This window comes from Rattus rattus, chromosome 15, assembly GCF_011064425.1.
Source record: "Rattus rattus isolate New Zealand chromosome 15, Rrattus_CSIRO_v1, whole genome shotgun sequence".
NCBI lineage: Eukaryota > Metazoa > Chordata > Mammalia > Rodentia > Muridae > Rattus > Rattus rattus.
The window spans coordinates 7,570,921-7,597,593 of NC_046168.1; the positions used below are offsets into that span (position 1 = coordinate 7,570,921).

Sequence of the window (26,673 nt, forward strand, 5' to 3'; positions counted from 1 at the left end):
CCTTGTGGAGCCAGGAACCAGCTTGTTTGCCTCTTCTGTAGTGAAGGGAACTTGCAGAATGTGGTAGCCTGTCTCATGTTAATAAGCCCTTCAAAGTCAAAGTCACCTTGTCAAAGTTATCAAAGTTACCTCATCAAAGTCATCTGTCAAAGTCATTTCATCAAAATTATCTCATCAAAATTAGTTCATCAAAGTCACCCTCATCAAAGTCATCTTGTAACAAGAAACATAAACACGACATATAAAAACACAAATAAAACCTTCCCTGTCTGTCTAGCAGAAATAAGAAACGACCAGAATACTCATGAAAAAGATCTCTCTAAAACACCCAAAACACAAATTCAACCATCTCTATCAGGCAGAAATGAGAACTAACCAGAAAGTGGTGCATACCCACAGAAAAAAAGGACCAGATTGGTGGGCATCTCTCAGCTCCCCTGAACCCACGCCCACCTCAGACCTAGACTCAGGATGTCTCCTGACCCTGCTGTAACCACAGCTCCCAGACACATCCATCCTAACTGAAAACCAGCCACGGAAACAAATCCAAGGCCTTATTGAATGTGGTGCCATTTAGAATCAGTGAACAGAAAAAGGCACAACCAGAAACAAAAACCAACCAAAACCAGAAAAAGATACATACAGCCTATAGTAACAAGAACCAACCAGAATGTAGCACACACAGATGACAAATGTGGCACCATTCAGAATCTGAACAGAGATAGCCAGCAACAAAAATCAAAACCAGAAAAAAGTACCCACAGTAACAAAAACAACCAAGAAGGTGGTGTTCACACACACCACCACCACCAACAACAACAACAACAACAACAACAACAGCAACAACAACAACTCTCAGTACTGCACAAATGTTTACTCAGTCCTGGAATAAATCATCATGGCGACATAAGTTGTTTATCTTTACACAACTTTTTCTTACATTCTATAGATCTGACAGAAAGTTTCTAACATTCAGACAAATTAGCCGCCACACAAATCACAAGCTTTTGCGCCACTGCTCAAATACTCACCTGCTCAAACCACATAGAAAACTTCTGACACTCAAATTCCTCAGCAGGGCTCAAACCTAGGAGAATTACGATGGCAATGGAAGCCACCAGCTTCCACACAAATGAATCATCTCAGCACACCACAGCTGGAAGAGTGACCACAATCACCTCTACACAAGCTTGCTTCCATTCCTCTCTGCAGATCTCACGCAGAAAGCTCAGACAAATTCAGTGCTCAGATAGGCAAGAAGCCGGAAGTTTAACACAGTGTTACAAACATGAAAACACAAATACCTAGACTATTTTTGCTGGCTTCAAGATCCTCCAGATCGGTAGTCCTCTATGTCCTGGTGAACTTCCCAGCTAATGCACCAAAAGGTAGTGCCAGGGAAATAGTAGTAGTCCACCAAAAAACAGACAGGAGCTAATCTGATGCAACTCACAGCAGGGTCTTTATTCTATTCAAGCTAGCTTGGGCCCCTCAGCTCACTGCTGACATGCAGGATGGTTTTGGTGGAAAGAGGAGCCCTGAATATCTAACAGGGCAAGGCTTTATAGTAAGCAGCAAGTGGGGATAAGTGTGCAAGCATCTATTTGGAAAGCTACTGTGGCCTTTAACATAATTGGCTGGTGCTGAAAGTCATAACATAAAATTAATTTCTATCCTCCTCTTCATTGGTGGTCATTAGGCAAGGGATGGGCTTGTAGCCTGGGGGTACAGGTTTGTTGGGGGTGTTACCTGGAGGCTGAAGCTAGGCCCAAGTTTTGTTGGGAGGCAACTTGGAAACTAATGCTTGGTACTAGCCTGTTAGTTTACCTGAGCTCAAACTTAGGTCAGGTTCTCTAAAATGGAGTCTGAATTTAAAAGATTTGGCCTCTCAGCAAGGTCTGGGGGCCTTTTAGTCTTGGTTCAGTTAAGAGAACTTGTCTCAAAAAAAGAAGGTAGAGCAATCGAGGAAGACACAGACACAAATACATTCACCTGCCATGTGTGCACAGGGCTGCACACACACACACACACACACACACACACACACACACACACACACACACACATACAAATACATATACCACCCCCCCAACTCTGTAAAAAAGGTAAAGGTTACACTGAAAATGTGCTAGTGAACTTGTAATTAGGCTCAGCAAGTATGGGAGCTTCATGTGCATTCATGAGGACCTGAGTTTGAACCCCCAAACTCACATAAAAAGTTAGATATGGAAGGTTGGAGAGATGGCTCAGCAGTCAAGAGCACTGGCTGCTCTTCCGGAGGTCCTGAGTTCAATTCCCAGAACCATGTGGTGGCTCACAAACCATCTGTAATGAGATCCGATGCCCTCTTCTGGCACACAGGTATGCATGTAGATACAGCACTCATATACATAAAATAAATACATAAATATCTAAATAAAAGTTAGACATGGCTGTGCATGCCATGGAGGGGTGGAGACAGATGGAATCCTGGTAGCTCACTGGCCAACCAGCTTAACCAAAATTTTGAGTTCTCAATTCAGTGAGATACTCTGCCTCACTGGAATAAGACAGAGGGTGATACAGGAAGACATCTATCATCCTCGTCTGACCTCTGCATGAATATACCCAATAATGTACATGCATATACATACACCATATGAATGCATATGCACACACACAAACACACTCTTTTAGAAAGAAATGTGTCGGGTTGGGGATTTAGCTCAGTGGCAGAGCGCTTGCCTAGGAAGTGCAAGGCCCTGGGTTCGGTCCCCAGCTCAGAAAAAAAAAAAAAAAAAAAAAAAAGAAAGAAATGTGTTAGTGAAGATATGGAAACAGGTGCTAGAGAGATGGCTCAATGGTTAATACCATTGACTGCTTTACCAGAGGACCCAGGTTCAAATCCCAGTGCCCACATGGCACCTATCTGTAACTTCAGTTTAGGGAAATTGCTGCCCTTCAAACTCCAAAGGCACCAGGCATAAATGGTGCACATACATGCATGCAGGCAAAACATTCACGTGTATAAAATAAAAGTAAATAAATTCTTACTACCCAGAGTCTTTCTACACAGCCCTAACTGTTATGGAATTCACTATGTAGACTAAGGTGGCCTTGAATACACAGAGATCCACCTGCTTCTGCCTCCCCAGTGCTGGGACTAAAGGTGTGTGCCACTGTACCCACCAAAAGTAAATAAAAATACTGTAACACAGAAGTTCTTATGCTAGGTAGAGTCTAAAATGACTGAGCAAAGAAGTTTAAACACATACCTGTATATCCATTGTTGCAAGGTATTTGATCACACTGTGAACCCTGAGATTGTATTATTTACTTGAAAAACCTGTTTATAGTTGTAGTGTGGCTCGATCCTAGAAAACACCTTTAATCCAAGAGCTTTCTGTTTATTGTAAACAGGAATAAGTAGTCAACCATAGGTCAAGAGGCAGAGCAACCAGTTGACAAGGAATGAACATAGGAAAAAGACATAGACTGTAAAAAGGATTCAGGAGGATGGATAGAGACACACACAGGAAGAAGAAGGGAGGGACACTGAGTTTGAAAGGGTTTTTCAGGGCTGGAGAGATGGCTCAGAGGTTAAGAGCACTAACTGCTCTTCCAGAGGTCCTGAGTTCAAATCCCAGCAACCACATGGTGGCTCACAACCATCTGTAATGGGATCTGATGCCCTCCTCTGGTGTATCTGAAGACAGCTATAGTATACTCATATATAATAAATAAATAAATCTTTAAAAAAAAAAAAGAAAGGGTTTTTCAGACAGCAGAGAAGGAGAGTTTGATTTCGCTTTTGGGACATCAACTGAGGAAGGTCAGCTGGGTGCTTTCTCTGTTTCTCTGAGCTAACGGTATCTGGCTCCCAAGTCTTTATTGGTAAAATCTAACAATTGGGATTTTGTTAAAAACAGCAATCCATGTTCTTAAGAAGCATTGTGTTCAGCAAACCTAAAACTACCTATATGTCCAGCCACAGATAGATGCTAAAACAAAATGTAACATTTCAGAAAACAAGATTTTTCTAGCCTACTTATGTTTTTTCAGATGCAATTTTATGTTGGTTTATGTGTATGTGTCTGAGTGTACACATATGGGCAGGAACCCCCAGGAGACCAGAAGATGCGTTCAATCTCCTGGAACTGAAGTTCTTGGCAGTTGTGAATCACCTCATCTGAGCACAGGAAATGGAACTAAAATCGTCTGGAAGAGCAGTAAGTGCTCTGAACTGCTTTGCCATGGCTCAGATCCACGTCTTTCCTTTTTAAAAGGAATGAAATTCTGACTGCACATGCTACAACATAGATGGACTTCACTGCCATTATGCTAAATGAAGAATTAATCTTAGAAAAGACTTATACAGCTGGGTGTGGTAGCAGGCACCTTTAATCTCAACACATTGGAGGCAGAGGCAGGTAGAGAGATCTCAGTGGGTTTGAAGTCAGCCTGGTTTACCTAGGAGTTCCAGAACATCCAGAGTTACATAGTGAGACCTAGTCTCAAAGCACCAAAAAGAAAGACAGAAAAGACAAATAGGAGCTGGGTGTGGTGGCTTATTCCTGTAATCTCAGCATTTGCAGGTCGAGACAGTGGGAGTTCAAGACCATCCTCTGCTACATAAGTTCAAGGTCAGCCTGGGATACATGAGACTTTGTCTCAAAAAAACAATAAATAATGAACAAACAAGCGTTGGATTATTCTACCTTTATGATATTCTTAGAAATATCTATGAAAACAAACAAATAGTGGTTACTAGGGTTTAGAAATGGGAGACAGGAAGTTGCTATGTCGTGTGTATGGAGTCATAGTCTTACAAGAAAAAAGAGTTCTGTATATGGAGACGGGTGGTCATTACACAGCAGCATGGATGTACCTACTGCCACTGATTGAACAATGGAAAATGTTACTATACTCCATTCTGTTATGTGTACTTTACCATAATGAAACAGTTTTAAATGTTTAGATGCACTAATTGTATGGGTTGTAGTGGTTTGAATAAAAATGGCCCCCATAGGCCCATAAGGAGTAGCACTATTAGGAGGTGTAGCCTTGTTAGAGGAAGTGTGTTACTTGGAGTTGCTTCGAGGTTCCAGATGCTCAAGCCGGACCCAGTGTTTATTTCTCTCTTCCTGCTGCCCACCAACCCAGATGTAGAATTCTCAGCTACAGCCAGAGGTTATAGCACATGCCCATAATCCCAACACTTAGGAGGCAGAGACAAGCAGATCTTTGCATTTGAGGCCAGCCTGGTCTACAAAAAGTGAATTCCAGGACAGTCAGGGTTACACAGAAAAACCCTGTCTCAAAAACCAACAACAAAAAAAGAACTCTAAGCTACCCCTACACCACCATATCTGCCTGCATGCCGACATGCTTCCCGCCATGATTATTATGACTAAAGAAGCTCCATTTTATGCTAAGCATCCATCTCTGTACCTACCAACCAACTCCAATCCCTGGAAAATATGTTCCTAGTAACCCTAGCTCAGTGACATCCCCCCAAAAAACATACGGTTGTGACTATCTACTTGTTATATCACTAACTGCTTTTTTTTATTTTTGCTCCTGTAACTCCTAAGTTTGTTTTAAATTGTCTTAACCAGTTAATTTGGCAGTTTTTACTTGCTTGCATAGATATCAAAGGTCTTCCTGTGGTTTTCCCCTTTAAAAGTCATTCCCCACACTCCTCTTCCACGGCAATCTCAAATTTGGCTCAGAGATTGTTCATCCTGCTAGCAGCTAATCAATAAATCTTTTACTTATAATTGGATCGAGTTTATGTTTTTCTTCTCCAGAGATCACAAACTCCATAACAATGGTAATGGACTAAGCCCCTGAACTGTAAGCCAGCCCCAATTAAATGTTTTCCTTTATGAGAGCTGTTGTGGTCACAGGGTCTCTCCACAGCTGTGGAAACCCTGACTAAAGACAGAAATGTAAGTATTTTGTATAGCATGTATGCATTTTTATGTATCATTCAAGTGTCTGATCTGGTGCCTGCAGAAGCCAGAATCCCCTGGAACTAGAATTAGAGATTTGTTATGAGCCACCATGTGGGTGCTGGGGCCAAACTCGGGTCCTTTGCAAGAGTAGTAAATACCCGTAACCACAGACCATCTCTCTAGCCCCATACTCAAAATTTTAACAGAAATGAAGCAGGTATGGTGATGAGTATCTGTCATCCCAGCATTCCAGAGGCAAGAGAACCACACACTCCAGACCAACCTGGACAACATTCACAAAACAAAGAGCAGTTAGAAAGGTGCTGGCTCCCAGGTGTCCAGAGAACTACATCAGCCTTCTGAGTTTGAATCTTCCACATTTCAGCCACACTCTAAAAACAAAGGGCAGAGAAAGCAAATAAAACCACACGCGTTGGGACTGGAGGAAGGACTCAGTGGTTAAGAGCATGTACTGCTCTTGCAGAGAACCTGGATTCTGTCTGCACATAGCTTAGGTAGCTACTGACGGTAACTGTGACAACTGTGGGCACCTACATTCACACAAGAACATACCCGCCTACGGCAACAGCATAAGGCAGAGACAGTTCGCATGTAATTTTACAAACATGCCCGTAAAATCTTCCTAAACCAGCAAACACAGTTACAGAGTCACGCTACAGAAGAGAAATCAAGATGGCACACGGTAGGCTAGAAAGCCTACTGATGACGAATGAAAGAAACTGAGAACGCTAAAAGAATGTTCTGAAAGAGCTTGAAACGAGAAATGGCAGTCTGGGAAGCGATTCCTTCCAGGGAAAAGAGGTGATATGAAGGGGTGTGTTGGTTTTGTGAGGAGAAGGCTTGGAGCATACACAGGAGACTCTTGCAGTCCGGAACGAAAAGCAAACCCAGAATCAAACCTCTAGCCAACTAAATAGGTGCATTCTACTCTAGGGACACGAGAGGGCACTCGAACTCAGAAATCTGATTAACCTCATTGGCAATTGCTAACACCGGAAAACAAAACATTCAAAATGCACAGAAAATAGCAGCGATTGCATAACGTGAAGGAAATTAAAATCAATCATCTTATTTAAAAAAAAAAAAAAAACCTAACCATGAAATAGGAAAATTTGAGGACAATACCCCAATCTAAATTAAATAGCCTTAAATATCACTTAATGATGTGAAAGGGAAAATAAGCTTTAACCCAAAATATAACTCAGAAATTGACATAAAAAATTAAAAAAAAAATAAAAGAACAGAGGTGTCTAAAAACACAAGACGTTGGAGAAAATAAATCAGTTCGGGGGAAAAACAAAATTTGTTAGACGACCTAAGGGAAATTTTATTTAAATGAAACCACTGCTACTGAGGAAAAAAATACAAGTAAAATCAAGAAAGCAGTAAGCAGGTGCTTGGAGAACGTGAAAGATACAGATCCAAAGGAAAAAATAATGGAATACTTTCAAAATGGTATCAGAAACATTTTTGGAAGTAAAACTTGTGTCTGCACATTTAAAAGGTCTTACATGAACTCACCGGGCTACTCCGAGGAGTAGCGTAGAAAATCAATTAAACTGAGTTCGATTCCCAGAGCCCAAGACAGTGCATACGTGATATACATTCACACCATCACATAAATAAAAATTAAAATCTTAATTTTTTTAACTAAGTGAAAAAAATCCTCCAGATTTCAAGGGGAATATGACATAAAAGATATGAATATACCTAACTATTGGAACAAAAATATTACTAAGTGCTCTAATTTTTTTAATTAAATTCTTCTTGCTGTTGTTGTTGTTGTTGTTGTTGTTGTTGTTGTTGTTGTTCAGCCTCCCACCCCCATTTTTTCTTTCTGGAGTTACATCATGTGTGTCAGCTATCTCAGTATTTGAAACTGCAATTTATTCAAGAAGTTCTGGGGTTGGGGGGCAGGAGGGTTTAACATGCAAAAGTAGCCAAAGGTAATTCGCAGCAAGCAAAAGGGCCAGAGAGCGCCCGCGGGTCTCGAACCAACCACTCGCCAGATAGGCAAGCGGCTGGTTGTGTTGCTCGAACTGACCACGTTACATAGCCTACGCAAGCTGAAGCACGTCGAAGTAACCGCTGAGCTAAAGCTGGCCCGTCCACCACTTCCTGGATACATATACTTGACTGTGCGAGAAACCTACGTCATACGGATACTTTGAAAGTTCTGTGGTAACAGACCAATCGGATTCCGTTCCGGCCATTGAGTCCTTCCCGGGCACCTAGAGCGCCTGCGCAGACTCCAGCACCTCCCTGGTGCAGAGCACTTCCCTCATCTAGTCCGCAGTGGGTAACCTCCGTTCTTCCTTACCGGCAGCAGTCACCCGCACTACTAAACCACGCCAACTCCGAGCTCGCCCAGCAACCGCCCTCGTCACTGTGTTACCTTAAGCTTTTCAGTCACTACCTCAATCACCCAAGTGGAAACTTTGCAAAGTGTAAACTGTTACTCCAGACATACCTTGGAAATTCGCTGCTTAAAGAGGTTCTCCCACATTATATATTCGTATGTGTCCTCCTGTCACTATATAATTTCAAATACCTAGTCAACTCTTATGCCTTTTTTTAAAAGAAGATTTATTTATTTATTATGGTAAAGCATACAAGAAGAGGGCACCAGGCCTCATTATAAGTGGTTGTGAGCCACCAGATGGTTGCTGGGAATTGAATTCAGGACCTCTGGAAAAGCACACAGTGCTCTTAACCGCTGAGCCATCTCTCCAGCCCCTCTTATGCTTTTTACGTACTGAAATCAACTAATTTCCTCAAAATTCCTGTCTTTCCAGTTAGCCACCATATTTCAGTGTGAATTCAGATTCAATGTAGAACTTTTGATGTTTTGCTATGAATGTTGAGTATTCTTTTTCATTTAGGTAACTTAGACAGCATTTGAAAGGTGAAAGGCAGAGACTGGCTACATATGACTCTGTCTCAAACAAAAAACAAAACTTAAGTCTTGGAGAGCTTTTCTACGGTGTATAGGTAACTCATCTCCATTGTAGTGGCCGCCCTAAATGCTCTGGCTTTTAACATTCCTTTATATCTACTGATGTATACAGAAGAATGCTACTTGTGTATGACTTGTTTTGGAGACAAGGTCTTACTCTTTAACCCAGGTTCTCCCTCAGGATTGTCATCCTCCAGCCTCAACCTCCCAAGTAGGGTACCCCTACACCTGTTTGGAAGGTATAGGCTGGGGATCAAACCCAGGCCTCATGAAGGCTATTCACACAAGAATCATTTCTGTCCATAGACAGGGTCTCATACAACCCAGGCCTGAACATGTTATATAGCTGAGGGTGACCTTGAGTTTCTGACCTTCTTGGATTGCAGTGCCCCAACACAGCCAGTTATAGGAGTTTCCAAGGATTGAACCTAGAACTTTGTACACGGTAGGCAAAGCACTTTACCAACTGAGCTATATTACACACCCACAAGAATTTTGAAAGACAAATCCTTACAGCAGCATGGTGGCAAATGTCTATTATCCCAGCGCTTAGGGGAAGTGGAGGCAGAAGGAACAGGATTCAAGTCCATCTTTGGATACATAAGTTAGTTCAAGGTCACCCTAGACCATTTGAGATCTTCTCTGAGAAGCTACAGAGCCACCTTTTATTCGGTTTTCACTTTGAGACAGGGACTCACTATGTAGCCTTGACTAACCTGGAACTCACTATGTAGACCAGGCTGGTCTCAAATTCAGAGATCGGATGCCTCTGCCTCCCGAGTCATGGGTTTAAACGTATGCATCACAACACCTGGCTCCTGGGTATTTTAGGTAACATTTATCAGGGGAAATTCCCTACCAGTGGATCTTGACACTGTTCCAGAAGATACTAATGACTTAACGAGACATGGTCATGCATGCCTGTAATCCCAAAGTACATGGGAGACTGACACAGGGGATCATAAGATTTTGTCTCAAATATAACGAAGTTTATCTTCTAAACACTCAATGAATAAATGGAATATATAAGACAACAGGTGCATTCACCTAAAGTACAAATTCTTCCATGGATTACAAACTTCCCTTTCAGAGATTCCTGAGTTATATGGGATTGTTCAGTGTTCTAAATCCCCCACCGCACCCAATCTTGACTTCCCAAACCACCATCTTAGACACCACACCCCCCCATAGAACCTACCCAGGTCATTCCACTTACCACTCCCTAGAGAGTTTACAGAACCTGGAACACATGATTATAATGGAAACAGCAGAGATGACCTCACCATACACTAATTAGCCATTACCGAGTTGAATGGATGACTTCCCAAGCTGTGAATATTGTTAGAATCTCACTGAAACCTTGTCCTGCCTTGAAAATATGGAATGATCCATTCTACAAGGGTAATCTAAGACTTGTAGTGTAACTAATCCTGCCAATGAAAGCATACATGAATAGCAACTGGCCTGCAACTGTGAGGTTTCTTTGATATAAGGTCTTAGTATACAGGTATAGTAATCCTGCTTCTGCTTCCCAAGTGCTGGGGTTACACTGTATTTAAATTCCCAAGCCAGGAGTTGAGCCAACATATGGATGGAGTATTTATGCAGCACTCCCAGTGGCCAAATCCCATTGAGAATTCATTAAGCAAAAAAGAGTCATCAGTAAGGGATAGGGTAGAACATTTTGTGGGATCCTGTGCTTCAGATGCTACACACAGGTGAGGAGCTATATGGGTCAAAGAAAAGTCACTGTGGCAATCTTGTCAAATGGACCCCTTTATTGAGAGTATAGAGCCAGCAAAGGGAGCTTCATCTATTTACAAGACTTATATCCCCTCTGCCCTCATCCCCATCTCTCCCTTGAACTCCTTTAGGCAAGGCACAGTATGTGATCTAGTTCTGAGTGTTTGGGAGGAATTTGTTTTCTAACTAGTCTGTCATGTAGTTCACAAGTTACACCACAGTAGATAAGAGTTTCTTAGTCATTTTCAATGGAGAGCCATTTGCCCACTCCCTGGGAACAGAGATTATTTGTAGTTGTCACAAACTGGATGGGTGAAGGCCAGGGAAGCTGCACAACAAACTACAGAGCACAAGACAACCCCTTAAAAAAGACCTGGCCGGGGTTGGGGATTTAGCTCAGTGGTAGAGCGCTTGCCTAGCAAGCGCAAGGCCCTGGGTTCGGTCCCCAGCTCCAAAAAAAAAAAAGAAGAAAAAAAAAAAAAAAAAGACCTGGCCAGGCATGGAGGGCACACCTTTAATCTCAACACTGGAGAGGCAAGCAGAGTCAAGTGCCCGCCCGTGTGCAGATAGTTAAGTTTAACCCTGAGTTCTCCTAGGAAGATCAGAGGGGACGAAAATTATAGGGGACTGAAATGTTTTGTTCGGACTCCCAAGGGCACAGATCCTGTGCCTATCTGCAGAGGGAAAAACTCACACTAAGGAAACCTCTATGTAAGGGGGGAGGGGTGTTAAAAGACTCTACAGAAAGGCTCTATAGAAATTCTTGGTGTAGGAATGTGTGGGGCAGGGAATGATATGGACATGTTCCCAACAAATGTGAAGCAGGCCTCATCACTGTCATTTATTGTACATGTTGAACAGTGTCTGAGAACCGGGGTCTCCCAGCATGAGTTTCTTTGTTTGGTTTTAGGGTTGTTTTGTTGCTTTCTTTTTTGCATCAAACAGGTTCTTCCAAGAACCATTCCCAAGGAAGACAAAACCAGAAATCCTCAGTGAAGTGAAACGGAAGAAACAAGGTTAAAAACTCACCAGACACAAACCACACCAAACACTCATCCCATTTAATATCCTGTTACATGCACCGAGGAAACCAAGAACATTAGGTCTCAGGGCAACAATGCTCTGAGATTCTAGCCCAGGTCCCCTCTTTGTGACACATCATGCACACATACCCACACACACATTGACCCAGGCAGAAATCACATGCATGCACAAGTGGGTAGAGAACCGCTGGGTGGGATGGGAGGAAGAGCTGGGCCAAGGATATGCCAGCACCTGCATACTGGAGACTCAGAAAACCCTTCTGTTGCAAGCTGAACAAAAGTAAAAATTAAAACAATAGCAGGACACAGGAAAAAGGAGGATGTTCAGACAAAAGGTGGAAAGATGAAGAGGGAAAGATGCAGGGGAATTTGGGGAGAGCAGTCTCAAAGAGGGAGATCTTTCTTTATTGGGAACACAGATGGGCAGAGGTTCTGTGACTCCAGTACTGTACTGAGGCTGAAGGAATACGCCACAGCATCTCCTCTACATCCTGTGCCCTCTCCCAACGTAGAGGGAAACCACCAACACCCACCCTCTAGCCCTGCCCATTAACACTCTTAAGGACCTTCTCCAGTACCCAAAAAAGAAATGACACCCCCACCCCACCTCAACACACACTCAAAGTTAGGTCCAGTAAAGGCCAAAGTTAGGCCACAGAGAACGCTTCAGTAACTCTTCTTGGTAGAACCAAAGCCAGAGAAGCCCATCACAGCCGCCATTTCATCCTCCTCCTCAAAAGTCAAGTCCTCCTCGGCCCTCCTTTTCTTCTCCTTCTGTTTCTCCTTCTTGTATGCTTTAGCCTTTTCCTCCTGACGGGTAAGGAAGAAAAAAATCACTCAGAATCAGTTGGCTCCAGAGCTGATACTGCTGAAAGAGAAAGGCTTTCCATCTGTAAGCATGATAAAATCCACAGTAAAGACTGAGGGGGCAGTGATAAGTCAGTGACTTGCCCAATATGCATGAGGACCTGAGGCTGATTCCAGGAGGGCAATGGGGGAAGACTATAAGGAAAGATTTTAAGGGATAAGAAGAGATTTACTAAGTCTCTGGAGTTCTTAATCACACACCCTAGTTCATCTCTAGTTTCTAACCAGACAACATTACAAGGGGAAAACTCAAAGCGGGGAGCACGGTTAGGAGAGCCTCACCTCTTCTCTGAGCTCCTTCATCCTTTCCTCAAAATCATAATCTTTCTGCTTCTCCTCCATCTTCTTCTTGTTAACCTCAAAACGTTTCTTTACCTGATCCAGAGTGGAACGTTCCACGCGCATAGACATACCCAGGTTTCGCTGATCTGGGTAAGGTTAACAGTGAAGACAAGCAATCATTATAACATCCTCAGCCCTTCAAAAAGTCTGGTCCTGGCTTTTTAAAGTTTGTTTACTTGTTTTTTACCTTTTCATAATCAAGTACACAACAAAAATAACTATGGCTAAAAGAAGTTCTTGGCCTCACCTGCTCTCAGAAGTGGCAGCCCCAAATAATAAGCAGTCTCTGTCAACTGCATTTACAAGGCAGATTATCATCAAGGCCAGCCAACCTCCTCCTCTAGCCTCTGTGCTCATACACAGGCAGTCACATAGCCAGGAATACTCATACGCACACATACAAAAGGCCCAAGAAAACCACTCTACCACATTGCCCTCCACCACACCTTTAAAAACAATCCTAGCTCCAGTCACAAACTACCTCCAAGTCTTACGTTTCTTTCCATTAATGTGATCCAGGAAGTTAATGGAGTCCTTCACCACACAGTCACAGACATTGCAGTAGTAGCTGACAAATGAGAAGAAACAGTACATGGTCAATCTGGTTTTTAAGGATCTTACTGTTTTCAGTGAAAGAAACTCAAATCTTTAGGTAAAGTTATATGATGTCTAATGTCTCAATTAACAAAACAACAAACTTCATGACTAGCTTTGGGGAAACTTCCCTCTTTACACTTTTTTTATGATGATTCACAGAAATCTTTAGTTAAATTTCAAACTAACTTACACGCAGACTACTCAATAGTAAATACATTTAGAAGTATATTATTAAATATTAGTATAAAAACAGAAACACAATTTTTTAGACAGGGTTTCTTTGTGTAAGTCCTGGAACTTGCTGTGGAGACTAAGTCAGCCTTGAAATTAGAGATCCCTCTTTACACTTTATTGTGAACAACCTTACAAATAGGCCCCAGAATAAACTTAAGCCTCCAAACCACAGGCATGTGAGGGCCTGGAAGAGGATCTTCTAATATGTAAGCATCAGTGAATGCAGACCTAGTCAATTCTACAACTGCAGCTTTATTAAAGACCCCGATCCAAATCCCTAACCACCCCTAAATCCCTTGCCCATGGAAACTATGAGCTATTATTATGTTATGCTACTAAATATTTAGTTTGCTACTTTACGCTGCAAAGGCATCACAACAGAGGGTTTACTAATTAATCTGCATACAGATTGCTTTCTGTCTGATTCTCCTAACAAAAGTTGTTACTTGACAGACTTTAAGGAATGGTGGCAAAGGGTGACAAGTTCTGTGGAACTCTTGTATAGGTCCCAATCTTGGTACACAAAGCTATAGTTAACAGCTTCACCTAAAACACTTCCTTAGTTTTTTTTAAAGATGTATTTATTTATTATATGAGTACACCGTAGCTGTCTTTAGACACACCAGAAGAGGGCATCTCATTACAGATGGTTTTGAGCCAACATGTGGTTGCTGAGACTTGAACTCAGGACCTCTGGAAGAGCAGTCAGTGCTCTTAACCACTAGCCATCTCTCTAGCCCCCTCAACACTTCCTAAAACCAATATAGTTTATTAGGCCAGCCTTGGTATTAAGAGTCCGACAAAAAGCAACTCACCCTCCCATTTCAGACTGTGGGGTGGTCTTGGTGATAACAATTGTCTTCCCAAGCTTGGACTCCAAGTCCACCTTGTAATCCCTGTGCCGTAGAAGCTCCCGCTTAACTGGCTGCACTGGTTTTCCTGAAAAAAACAAAATTATGAACCCCAAAATTCTGATGACTACTCATTTCTTAATTCTTCAAAGAATGGGCACAACAGGTACTTTATGTAGCAGTTAAAAGAGGCTAAAAAAGACTCTAATTGGCCCAGAATTATGTAGACACAGGCCTGGTCACTATGTGGACCAAGCTGGCCTCAGACTTGTTATGGTAACGCCGACTCTCAAGAGCTTTTCTCACTTTAAAGCCAGCAAATTTAAACAGTGTTCCCTGTGTGTTGTCTAGTTGAACTGAGGAGTTCTGAATTTTTTCCTAGAGGTAACCCTTTCAAAAGGTGGGATACTCACATCCAATAGCATATGTTCAATGTTTTCATGCAGTGTGATGGGTAATCCTGGTTGTCCAATTGACTACATCTGGAATCAACTAAAATCCAAGCAGCTAGACACACTTGTGTGGAAGGTTTTTATTTGGTTTGATTTTAATTTTTTTTTCATTTGGTCTGGATTGCTTAAGATAGGAAAACCCGCCCTGAATATGGGCCATACCTGAGGGAAGCTCATGTAAAGAGAGGAAGAAGCTTTGTTTACCTTCTTGCCCTCACTCCTTAACTGGCAAGTGATCTACCCTGCCACTGCATCAACTCTGTCATCCCCTTATCCCTTCATGGACCAAGCACCCACCATCCTTCTTTTCTCTCTCTTCTGTGAGTCTCTTCTCCGCGAGCTTCTCATACTCATCTTTGTCCCACTTTCGGCGAAAGTCCAAGTTTTTAGTCTGTAGGGGGAAAAAGTGCTCAAGATCCGTCGCTGTGCCTGCTCCCCTGGAGAAACTAAGGGAACCGCTTAACGGCCACCGAGACGGCCCCAGGACCTTTCGAAAGAGAAGTCTCTCTGGAACGCCCAGGGGTCTGGTGTACTCGGGACCCCAACCCGAGAGACTTCCGAGATTCCACTGTCCCTTCGCCAAGGCCTTACGGGGGAGTTCTCGAACCTGAACCCTGAGATCGCGAAGAGGTGTCGGGAAGTCAGTCAAGTCTCACAGCCTGTCTCTATTTAGTTCTGAAAAACCACCCCAGACCCCTCAAACCTCACACCAACACCTACCCCGCTGCCAGACGCCATCTTCACAGCGAAGTGAATGGGAAGCCGTAAAATGCCGTAAAACGCGCCCTGGAGCCAGAAGGCAAGATCACGCTCCAATAAGATTCGAGCCTCGCATTCTAACTGCGTTAAGACTGGAGCGATTCTAAGGCAGTCCTGTTGGCCCCGCCCACTACTCCAAGGAGATGGCGCAGGCGCAAAAGGAGTATGAAGCAACACGGAAGTAAGGGCACCGGCCAACGTTTTTCTCACTGGCTTTAAAAACAAGCCCAGAAGAATAATAACTCAACTCTTCTATTATGCAAAGAATCAGAGTTTTGGAAATAGTGCCCCAAGAGCTAACCAACTTTACATGAATCTCCAGGATTTCTAAACTTTTTCTTAAAAGACAGGTTCTCAGGTAGCCAAAACTGAACTCTAATTGGCTATGTAGTCAAGGCTAATCTTGAACTTCTGATTCTCCTGCCTCCACTTTCCAAGCGCTGAATTTACAGGCATGTACCACAATGCCCAGTTCATGTGATGCTGGAGGCTTTGTTCATGCTATCAAGCATTCAAACAATTGAACTACTTAGCTCAATTCCCTGCTAGGCAATTTCCTGCCTAGCAAACCTATTTTAAAAACTAAAAAACACTTGCGGGTCTGGATGTCCTATTCACTAGCATGTACTATGAATGTGACAGAAGACAAGTAGTTTACATTGCCCCTCCCCCCCCCCCCCAAAAAAAAAAACGGTGCTGCTTTTTGGCTCAATTCATTTTCATGTCTGGAGAACATCTAAACTCATTCCATCTATACAGTATAATTTAACCTTGAAAATGTCATCAGCCAATACCCTAGAATGAAGCACTCGCCACTCTGACAAGTGCTTCAAAATATGTTTGTGGGAAAGGCTAGTGCTTGAGTCAGGGTGGCTTGTAACCCAAGCTACAGTGCAGCAGCAGATGACTTCAACCTCCTGAACTCCTCACCACCACTTTCCAGCGGCTGGTATTGGATTTTAGGTGTGTTATGTTTGGAGACAAAGTCTCACTATTTGGCCCTGGCTGGCCTGAAACTCTTTGTAGAGATTCGTTGATATATTACTAGAGTCACAGAACCTCTGCCCATCTGTGTTCCCATAAAGACTTCCCTCTTTGAAGCTGCTTTCCCCAAATTCCCCCTGCATCTATCCCTCTTCATCTATCCAACCTCCAATCTAAACATCCTCTTATGTCCTGCTAGTTTTTTTTAAACGTTTCTTTTTTTTTTTTAAAGTAAATGATGTTGATAGAACTCAGTTCTTTTTTTTAACAATTTATTTTATTTGTGTACTGTCCCTCTCTTCAGACAAACCAGAAGAGGGCATTAGATCTTATTACAGATGGTTGTAAGCCACCATGTAGTTGCTGGGAATTGAACTCAGGACCTCTGGAAGAGCAGTCAGTGTTCTTAACCACTGAACCGTCTCTCCAGCCTGTGTCCTGCTAGTTTTAATCTTTACTCTTATTCAAGTGACCCCACACTCAAGAGATTCCCCTGCCTCTGCCCTACCAGTTCACTGCTAAGATTAAAGGTACGTAGCTTCAGGCAAAGGGTTTTTCTTTTGTTTTATCGACATAGCATCTCATGTAAACCCAAGGCTGAATGAATTTTTATACAGGGTTTCACTATGTAGCCATGGCTAACCTACAACACAGATAACTGGCCTGTCTTTACTTCCCTTGGACTAGGATTAAAGTCCTGTGCCACCTTGCCTGGCGCCAAAGCTGACTTTGAACTTCTGATCTCTTGCTTCACTTCCCAGGTGCTAGGCAGACATTCTATCCAGAGAGCCATGTCCGTAGCCACACTTGATGTTGGTGTTTTGGTGGATTGTTTTGTCTTTTATACTTTATTTTGTATATGAGCCTGCGTGTGAGCTTTACAAGTCGTGGTAAGTGGGTAGAGGCCAGAGGACAAACAAGGGTAGGTTACTCGTAACTCACACGATTCTCCAAATTACACTCAAACATTTCCTAAAGCCTACACAGATTAATCCTTCGGTGACAAATTACTCAAAGTGTGTTTACTTTTTAAAATTATTTTATTCTTAATTATGTGTATGTGTCTGTGCATAAGTATGTGCACATTAAGTGCAGGTGTTTGTGGAGGCCAGAAGAGGGCCTCAGATAACTGTTACTGGAGTTACAGGCAGTTGTAATCACTCTGATGTGGTTGCTAGGAACTGAACTCAGGTCCTCTGGAAAAGCAATATGCCCCCTTAATCAGTGAGCCATCTCTGCAGCCCACTAGTACATTTTTGAAATGTAACCTATCATATAACCACTTCTAGAACAATCTCCAGAGCAGGATATGGAATAATCCAGAAAAATTACTATAACAAATGGAATGGTGTTCAAAACCTCAAAAGAGCAGATCACTAACTTATCATCCATTAAGGTCAATGTTCAAAATTATGAAGTAGCCCAACCTTCTACTGTTAACTGGAAGAACCAACAGATGCACTGCTGGGCCCATGGTACAGCATCTCTTTTTTCTGTCCATTCCTACTGTCCATGTAACTCCATGGACAACCCATAGTTGATGTAGACAAATTCTCCAGAATCTGGTTCCTAAGCTACAGTCAAAAGTGAAGTACATATTAGCTTCTCATTTCAATGGGTCAGAGTCTTAGCCTTAGGCAACTAACTCTTCCAGAGCTTTTCTCATAGCAACCATCCTAACATCCCTTTGACAGAATTCAGAGGCACTTTAGATCTGCCTTTGCAGCTACAGGATGCCTCTTTGGCATGACAGCCATGTGCATTCTAACAGAGCAGCTGCTAATGTTAGTCCACGAGTCCTCAGGTCCTTCTGTAGCTCTATATCCAGGAGAGAATAGAAGCAGAAGGCACTTGTACAACATCCATGCTGGCCAACTTGGGTAAAGTCCGTCAGAACTCGGTCCTAGCTGAAAACTTTTCTTCTAAGAGCAGGAGATGGAAATCAGGCACTAATCAAGGCTCAGACAGTCGCTTCTGAATTTCAGCCACAAGACTTTTTCGATTAACAGTCACCTAAAACATAAGAGAATCTGTGTGTGACAAACTAGAAAACGATACTAGTGTCTTAGCCAGTTTTCCCAAATTCACTTCACTCTGTACCCATTCTTATTATTTACACCTGGGATCCATATGGTGGAAGGAGGGAACTGACTACTGACTCCTGCAAGTTGACATACACACACATGCATGGAATATGTGTGCACAAACACACACACACAAATGTAATTTAAACGACATATTTTTAACACATCTCTTAAAAGAGAGTCTGGGATCTAGGCATGACAGTATATGCCTGCTGCCATAGTACCTAAGAGATTAAAGCAGGAAGATCATGAGTTCAAGGCCAACCTGGCTGACACAGTCCCAGACCAGTCTGGGTTATACCACAAGATCCTGTCTTTTAAAAAGTGAGGGTAGAACATTTAGAACTCTGTATTTCCACCAGCTCCAACTCACTTCTTCTCTGCTGGCCACTGAACGGAGCTTGACAACACCTTCATTCTGTTCTTGCTCACCAATAATGACCATTAGAGGAATGTCTTCTTTCTCACAATAGTGCAGCTGGGTTAACAGTTTAGGGTTGTTTTTATAAAGCATCTCTGCCTGAAAAGAATACATAGAAGGTTAGAGGACTTAAAGTGATTGTGGCATATATGTACCCAAGAACATACATTTCCAAGGGAGCCCAAATCAAGTGGCTAGCCCTCTAGTGGTGAGCAAAAACAGCCTGAGTACCACTGCACACATAGGGTAGACTCATGATCACTACATACATTCAGATCACTCAGATCACTCAGACACCGACACCACACACCTTGATCCCTGCATCCCAAAGCTGTGCAATTATCTTCAAACGCTCTTGGAGGAAGTTCTTTTGGGGCGTGGCCACAAACACTTGGGTCTCTGTGGTTCGAACCTTCTCACAAGAAATCTAATAAAACAGAGAAGAAACTAAATCTACAGCCAAGGGCAGTTCTCATAACTGTAATCCCAGCACCCATGTAGCCAAAGCAGAAAAACAATTAAGTTCAAGGCCCACCTGAACTCAGAACGAAATCCTATTTCAGAAAGCTATTTTAAGAGGGCAGAGAAAGGGAGGGGCTGGAGAGATGGCTCGGAGGTTAAGAGTACTTGTCCTTTCAGACCAAGTTCAGTTCTCAGCACCAGCACTGTGGCTCCCAACCACCCATAGCTCTGATTTCCCCGACTTCAGACATCCACTGGCAGCAGGCGTACACATACATTTAGGCAAAACACATACATTTTTATTCTTTTTAGAAGGAATAAATCTTTAAAAAAGAAGATATTTCTGTTGCACTAGCAGTTCCAAAAGGCAAAAGGATCATTAAGAAAAGGGAAAAAAAAAAAAAAACCTAAATGCACCTCCAGAAACTAGTTATTAGCTTTCAAGATTACTTCACCTCTACTTAGGACCTACCTTCATCTTCTGCTCCACAAGATAGAAGATTCTCTCTACTCCAATGCTCAACCCCACACAAGGCACGTTATGTCCCTTGGGATCAAACTGGGCTACCAGCCTGTCATAGCGCCCACCAGCAGCCACACTACCCACATTCAGAGTCTCCTTTCCGGCCTGAGCTGGAGACTCTAGCAGTACTGCTTCATAAATGACTCCTGTATAATAGTCCAGGCCCCGGGCCAGACTCAGATCAAGGGAGATCTGTAAGGAAAAAGCTAGTCAGTCTCAGACCAGACTCTGAGAACCCAAGAGCTCGACAGGAGGCCCAGTCCCAGCTGTGCCTACCTTATCGGCAATTCCAAATAACCTCAGGTATTCAAAGAGCAGCTTCAGGTCCCCTAGGCCCTGCAAGGCCAGCTGGTTTTGGGACAGTCTGGGATCCTTGAACAACTCCTCTACCAGGGATATCCCCCCTGGGAAGAAAAGTTGGGTAATATCTCTGCTAGGTACCTGGTACTATTCCATCCCTAGTTTTTGTTATTGTTGGGCTTTGGGGTTGTTTGTTTTGTTTGGGGTTTTGGTTTTAGACAGGGCTTTTCTACATAGCCCTGCCTATCTTGGAACTCACTATGTAGACCAGGCTGGCCTAGAACTCATTAGGATCCACCTGCCCCAGTCTCCTGAGTTCTGGGATTAAAAATGTATGCCACCATAGCCAGTTTGAATTTATATGTTCTAGCCAGATTTCCTCGCCTTCTTTAAAAGGACCACAGCCTTGGTCTCATGGCTAGACCTTCCTCTATTCCTGCCTTTACTAAGAAGACATAAGGTAGTTAGAATACATAAAAGGCAAACTTTATCCAGGTCAGATTCTGGAGCTGATCCAGAGGTAGGAGTTCAACACACACATCAGCCTCAGCCTGTTCTATCACAGCTCTGAAAACCCCAGTTCTTACCATGGCATTGGACGTAGTCCCCGATTCGATCAGCCACCTCAGGAGCTAGGCCTTTCCCTGCCACCATCTCAAGCCTCACATCTTCCCAAGACATCTGCATTAAGATCCAAACATCAGTTCAGCCCCAAGTCTTCCTTTCCCTAACTGGAGCAGGACCTCTCATTTTCATTTGGCATGGATATCTTAAGGGACTAACAGTAAATTCAGCAAAACCAAGGGCAACTCAGGAAATCCAGCCACAATCCACACTGCATGGCATAACTCAGACCTTGTTTAAAAATGTCTCTTTCACTTTTTTCTTTTTCATGAATAACCACTTCTAGCCATGCTCTCCTTACTCTACCCCTAATGACAGGGATTTGAGAGCAGGGCAGAAACTCAGGCAGGATTTATTTAATGCATGTTTTCTTGGTTACCTTGTCTAGTTTGTCCATTGAGGAGCAGATGGTACGGAACTTGCTCTCAGGAACACCACATACAGCAAACATCCCGTCTACAACCCGACGGTCATTTACCTGTGAACTCAATATAATTAACCTATGTCCTGGCACTCAATGCCCTTTCCCTCAAAACAATGGCCAGCTCTAAATTTCTTGACTCATTAAAGCAATACTAAGACATTTTCACAGGCTGAATTCAAACTTCTCCCTCATTATGCACAAGGCTGGCCTCACCTTAATGAGAAAGTCCCCCAGCTGCAATCCACTTAGGATTTCACACATAATCCTCAAACACTCTGCATCAGGGATCATTGGGTCAAACTCACCAGCAATGTCAAAATCCTACAGAAAAAAAAAAAAAAAAAAGAGGCAGAAAGTCAGGTATGGTGGTGCACGCCTTTAATCCTAGCACCTGGGAGGCAGGGGCAACTGGATCTATGAGTTCAAAGCTAGCTACATAGTGAGTTACAGGACAGTCAGGATTACCTAGAGACCCTGTCTCAAAAACAAAAAGCAAAACAAAACAAAACAAACCCAAACAAACAAAATGGCAGAAAAACAAACCTTCCACTGATCAGCTAAGCCCAACTTCAAACTATCACGTAACCATGCTGTCCCAGTCAGGCCACTTACACACTGGCAGAACTCCCGGTAGCGGCCCTGGACTATAGCTGGACTCTCTCGCCTCCACACCTTTCCCACTTGATACCGTTTCATCCTCTTCAATTTATTCATGGCCAGATATCGAGCAAAAGGGACCTTACATAAAGAGGTTGAGGAAGAGAGATACTATGTTCGATGTGAAGACCTACCATTCAGACAGGAGGGATAACTGAGTTCCTGCAAATCCTCATTTCACAGAAGGAAAACAAGGGCCTCCCTGGGCTTGTTTCCCACTGCTCTGAAGCCTAGCAGTGCTTGGTGTTAACAAAGGCATTTCACTTACGGAAACTGAAAGTTGACCAGGAAAAAGAGGCAGGGAGAGAAATGACCTAAGAAAGCAGGCCTGGTCTGTTTCTTCTCATTCAGACCATTACCCAATTATCTATAGATTAGTCAAGCTTTCAGAACTGACTTCACCTACAAATTAAAATCCTGTTCCTGAAAGCATAGGCCAAAGACCACATGCATATTTTCCAGGATTCTGTTTTTAAATGTTCAGAGCAGTGGTTCCCAACCTTCCCAATGCTGCGACCCTTTAATGCAGTTCCTCTTGTGGTGAACCCCCTCACACACACACACCATAAAGTTATTTTGTTGCTATTTCGTAACTGTTTTTGTTTTGTTTTGCTACTGTTATGAATCATGATGTAAATATCTGATATGCAGGATATCTGACATGCAACTTCTGGAGGGTTGTGACCCACAGGTTCAGTGCTTACAGAATGGCGGAGCAGGGAAAGGGATTGCTGTACAGGTCTGGCAATCTGAGTTCTATGCCTAGGACCCATACAGGAGTTAGGAGAGAAATGACTCCACGAAGTTCTCCCCTTATCTTCACATGCATATCCACATAAACACCATCTACATGTGAACAATAATTAACAAATTTTCTTTTGGTTGGGGATTTAGCTCAGTGGTAGAGCGCTTGCCTAGGAAGCGCAAGGCCCTGGGTTCGGTCCCCAGCTCTGAAAAAAAAAAAAAAAAAAACAAATTTTCTTTTACAGGCACATTTATAAACACCACTCCAGTTATAGAATTTAGGATCTCTGGAGCTAAACTCAGTATTCTGTGTTTGTGCAAAATTCCTGGAGACAATCTCATACACACTGAAGTTAAACAACAGGGCTTTCATGTTAGGCTCTGAAGGAAGAAATGCCCTCTGAGAGAAACTGGACATGAAGGCACTGTCAAAGTTCCTCTATTCCCTTCTGCCAGAGAAAGTCCTCTGGATTTGGGTAGAAATAGGTCGGGCTCCTGCATTCTGAAGGATACAGTAAGGTCATAGCGCAGAGACAGCAACTCCCCACCTTGATCCTTCAAATCATACATGAGGCCGAAGTTGTCTTCATACTTCTCGGTGAGCATTTCCTACAAGAGTCAGACAGAATTCAGAGGACTGACTAGAGGCCACAGATGAGAAGCCCTGTGGGAGACCAAAGGCAGGCCAACAATGGGGCTCTCGGTACCCTTCTGTTCTTACTTTTAGCTCAAATGCTGGCGTGTCCAACCCCTTTGCCCCATGGCGTTTAAAACAGCTGATAATCTTATCAAGAATTTTCTCCCTCACAACCATCTGTTGAGGACTTAAATCCCTGGTGCCCTGTAAAACAAAAGTAGCCAAAGTAAAGCTCAAGACCATTTAGGAGGATAGGTCAGGTCATGTCCATAATCTAATGTTTAACCTGAGGCCCATCCAAAATTTCAAGAACAATAAAATAACACACACACACACACACACCCACACACACACACACACAAAAAAAAAAAAAAAAAAAAAGGATTTAAAAGGGAGAGGCAGGGAGAACGGGCTTGCCTGCACCCCACTCTAACAGCAGGCAGCAAAGGGTGTTACCTTTGGAACCTTGATGATAAAATTCGGTTTTTGTTGATGTGGTTTCAGTTGCTCACATGTTAACACTGCCTTCGCAACCTGTCAGAAAAGGAAATAAGAGATCTGCCCTCTCTGGACACAGGCCAGACCTGTGACATCTTGGACCCCATGGACTATCAGCCTGAGAAGACCCTTGACCGCAAGCAAAAAGTTTCCTGAACACCATTTTCTCCATCCTGATTTCCTGCTACCCTCAATAATTCATGTTGAATTTCCAATTATACTTGCAATATATATGAAGTCCAGTCTTTTTACTCCATAAGCATCTTCACTTAAATGTCCAAAAAAGTTGAAGCATCTGAGAATCCATCTACACATCACAAAGACACTGAACCCAGAACTGCCACCATTAAACTTCTAGAAGCAGGGATTAGAACTCCAGTTCTCAGCTGGACATGGTGGCGCACACATGTAATCCCAGCACTTGGGAGACAGAAGCAGGAGGATCTCTGTGAGTTCGAGGCCAGCTTTGCCTAAAAAGTTGCAGGATAGTCAGACCCTATCTCAAACAAACAAAAGCAACTCAGTTCTCAGTTCTTACTCAAATAGCAAAAAAGGCTGCCTTTAATCCCAATAGCTAGAGGCAGAGGCAGGCAGATCACTGGGGGGGGAAAAAAAGAAAAAAAGGAAGAAAAGAAAGAGAAGAAAGAGAGGGGAAAGAAGGGAGGAAAGGAAGAAAGAAAGAAGAAAAGAAAGAAAAAGAGGAAGGAAGGAAGAAAAAGAAGGAAGAGAGAGAGAGAGAGAGAGAGAGAGAAAGTAAATGGAGCATAAAGACAGAACCAGCTTAAGAAAAAGGAACAAACCTGGGCCAACAAGGTGGCTCAGTGGGTATTCACCAAGCCTGACTACCTGAGTTGGATCCCTGAGACCCATTCACATGGTTGAGAGAGAAACCAATTCCCACAATTCTCATACTCTCTCTCTCTCTCTCTCTCTCTCTCTCTCTCTCTCTCACACACACACACACACACACACACACACACTATGGAATGACAGCAATAACTTCCTGGTTGAACAACAACAAAACCGGTAAAATGCTGTGACTGAAAATGGTGAGCATGATGATAGAAAGCACCCAGTTTCTGAAGACAGGTAACAACCACTGACTTAGTGCTGGTGAGATGGCCCATGAGCACGGGTGCTGGCTGCTTATCACGACCACCTAAGTCCAATCCCCAGACTACACACGGTGAAGCAAGGACCAGAAATGCCCCATGGCACACCATCACCCACCCACATCAAATGACAGATAAAAATCCTGTTATGAAAAAGGAATTAGGCCTAAAGTCCCACAGGTCCTTCCAGAAATACAAACAGTGGTAATTCCACACTTTGGAGAGCCTCTCCCCAAAGAGAAACTGAGTTCAAGTCCCCAAGCCCTTATTCTAATTCCAAAACCCAACTATGTCTGAAAATGTTTCTCTGAGATTCATGTTAGGGTAAATTCACTTGATGGTCATAAACTCAGTTCATTTATAGTTTGAGGGAACATCTGTATAGATTTGGCTCAAATTCTAATATGTTCAAGAATTTCAGATGATTGAGAGTAAACCTCACATTACTCAGTTGCTATGTAGCCACAGAAGTCATTTAACCCTGTGATCTCTGCTTACTCAACTGTAAAATGGAGATAAAACCCTCAACCTCTAGGCTGGAGAAACGGCTCAGTGGCACCGACTGCTCTTCCAGAGGAACTGAGTTCAACTCCCAGCAACCACATGGTGGTTCACAAACATCTGTAATGAGGTCTGATGCCCTCTTCTGGTGTGTCTGAAGACAGCTACAGTGTACTTATATGTAAAAAATAAATAAATCTTAAAAAAAAACAAAACCTCAACTTCTGAGATTGCTCCAATAAGAAAACGACAAAAGCATCCAAAACGCTTAGGACAGTGCAGGTACAAAGTGGCTAATCGATACAAAACAACTGCAGGGCTGGAGGGATGGCTCTTTTAGAGGACCCAGCCATTCCCAGCTTCCACATGGTGGCTCACTATCGGCTCTAACTCCAGGCTCAGGGGATCCAACGCCCACTTCTGGCCTCTGCGGGCATGTGCACAGGGCACACATACATGCAGGCAAAATACCCATACTCACAAAATAAATAAAACTTTAAAAATTAAAAACCAATTGTAATGATACAATAGAAGTCACGAATCTAGGCTTTAGGGCTAAGAGGCCCCACCGGGACTGAGCCGGCTCAGGGCGGCTCACCTGGCTATGACAGCCGACCGCCCGGTTGCACACAGTGCGGGGAGGTCGCAGGAGTTGGCGGAGCAGTGCAGCCCAGGTCCTGCAGCGCAGGGGCCCTAGGTGGGACATTTGTGCAACAGGACGCCGGCTTTCTGGAACAGACGTCAAGGGACTGGGAATGAGACCAGTCCGATTTCAGGAAGGCTACGGAGAGCTGGAAACGCCTGAGCTCGGAGTTAGTCCGGATGGTGGAACTCCGATTATCTCACGCTCCCTGACCCGGAAGTGTCTTCTCCACCTTCGCCAGATACGCTCTAGGCACGA

At 43.2% G+C, this 26,673-nt stretch overlaps 2 protein-coding genes across 2 annotated transcripts; both read right to left on the reverse strand.

Annotated features, from left to right (window-relative positions):
- Positions 1-11,156: 11,156 nt before the first annotated feature.
- Positions 11,157-15,742, reverse strand: Zmat2 (zinc finger matrin-type 2). Its single transcript, XM_032885749.1, has 5 exons — positions 15,340-15,742; positions 14,555-14,678; positions 13,403-13,476; positions 12,849-12,994; positions 11,157-12,509 (listed from the first exon to the last, which is right to left on the reverse strand). The coding sequence occupies exons 2-5, from the start codon at positions 14,560-14,562 to the stop codon at positions 12,366-12,368; spliced, it is 372 nt and encodes a 123-aa protein (XP_032741640.1). The 5' UTR covers positions 14,563-14,678; positions 15,340-15,742; the 3' UTR covers positions 11,157-12,365.
- Positions 15,743-17,811: 2,069 nt separating this feature from the next.
- On the reverse strand, positions 17,812-26,626 carry Hars2 (histidyl-tRNA synthetase 2, mitochondrial). The gene is made up of 12 exons (XM_032885381.1): positions 26,371-26,626; positions 24,118-24,195; positions 23,746-23,865; positions 23,538-23,633; positions 22,236-22,361; positions 21,837-21,944; positions 21,579-21,677; positions 21,163-21,256; positions 20,552-20,679; positions 20,225-20,467; positions 19,601-19,717; positions 17,812-19,389 (listed from the first exon to the last, which is right to left on the reverse strand). Exons 1-12 carry the CDS (start codon positions 26,476-26,478, stop codon positions 19,165-19,167), a joined length of 1,542 nt encoding a protein of 513 aa, XP_032741272.1. The 5' UTR covers positions 26,479-26,626; the 3' UTR covers positions 17,812-19,164.
- Between the last annotated feature and the right edge of the window lie 47 nt (positions 26,627-26,673).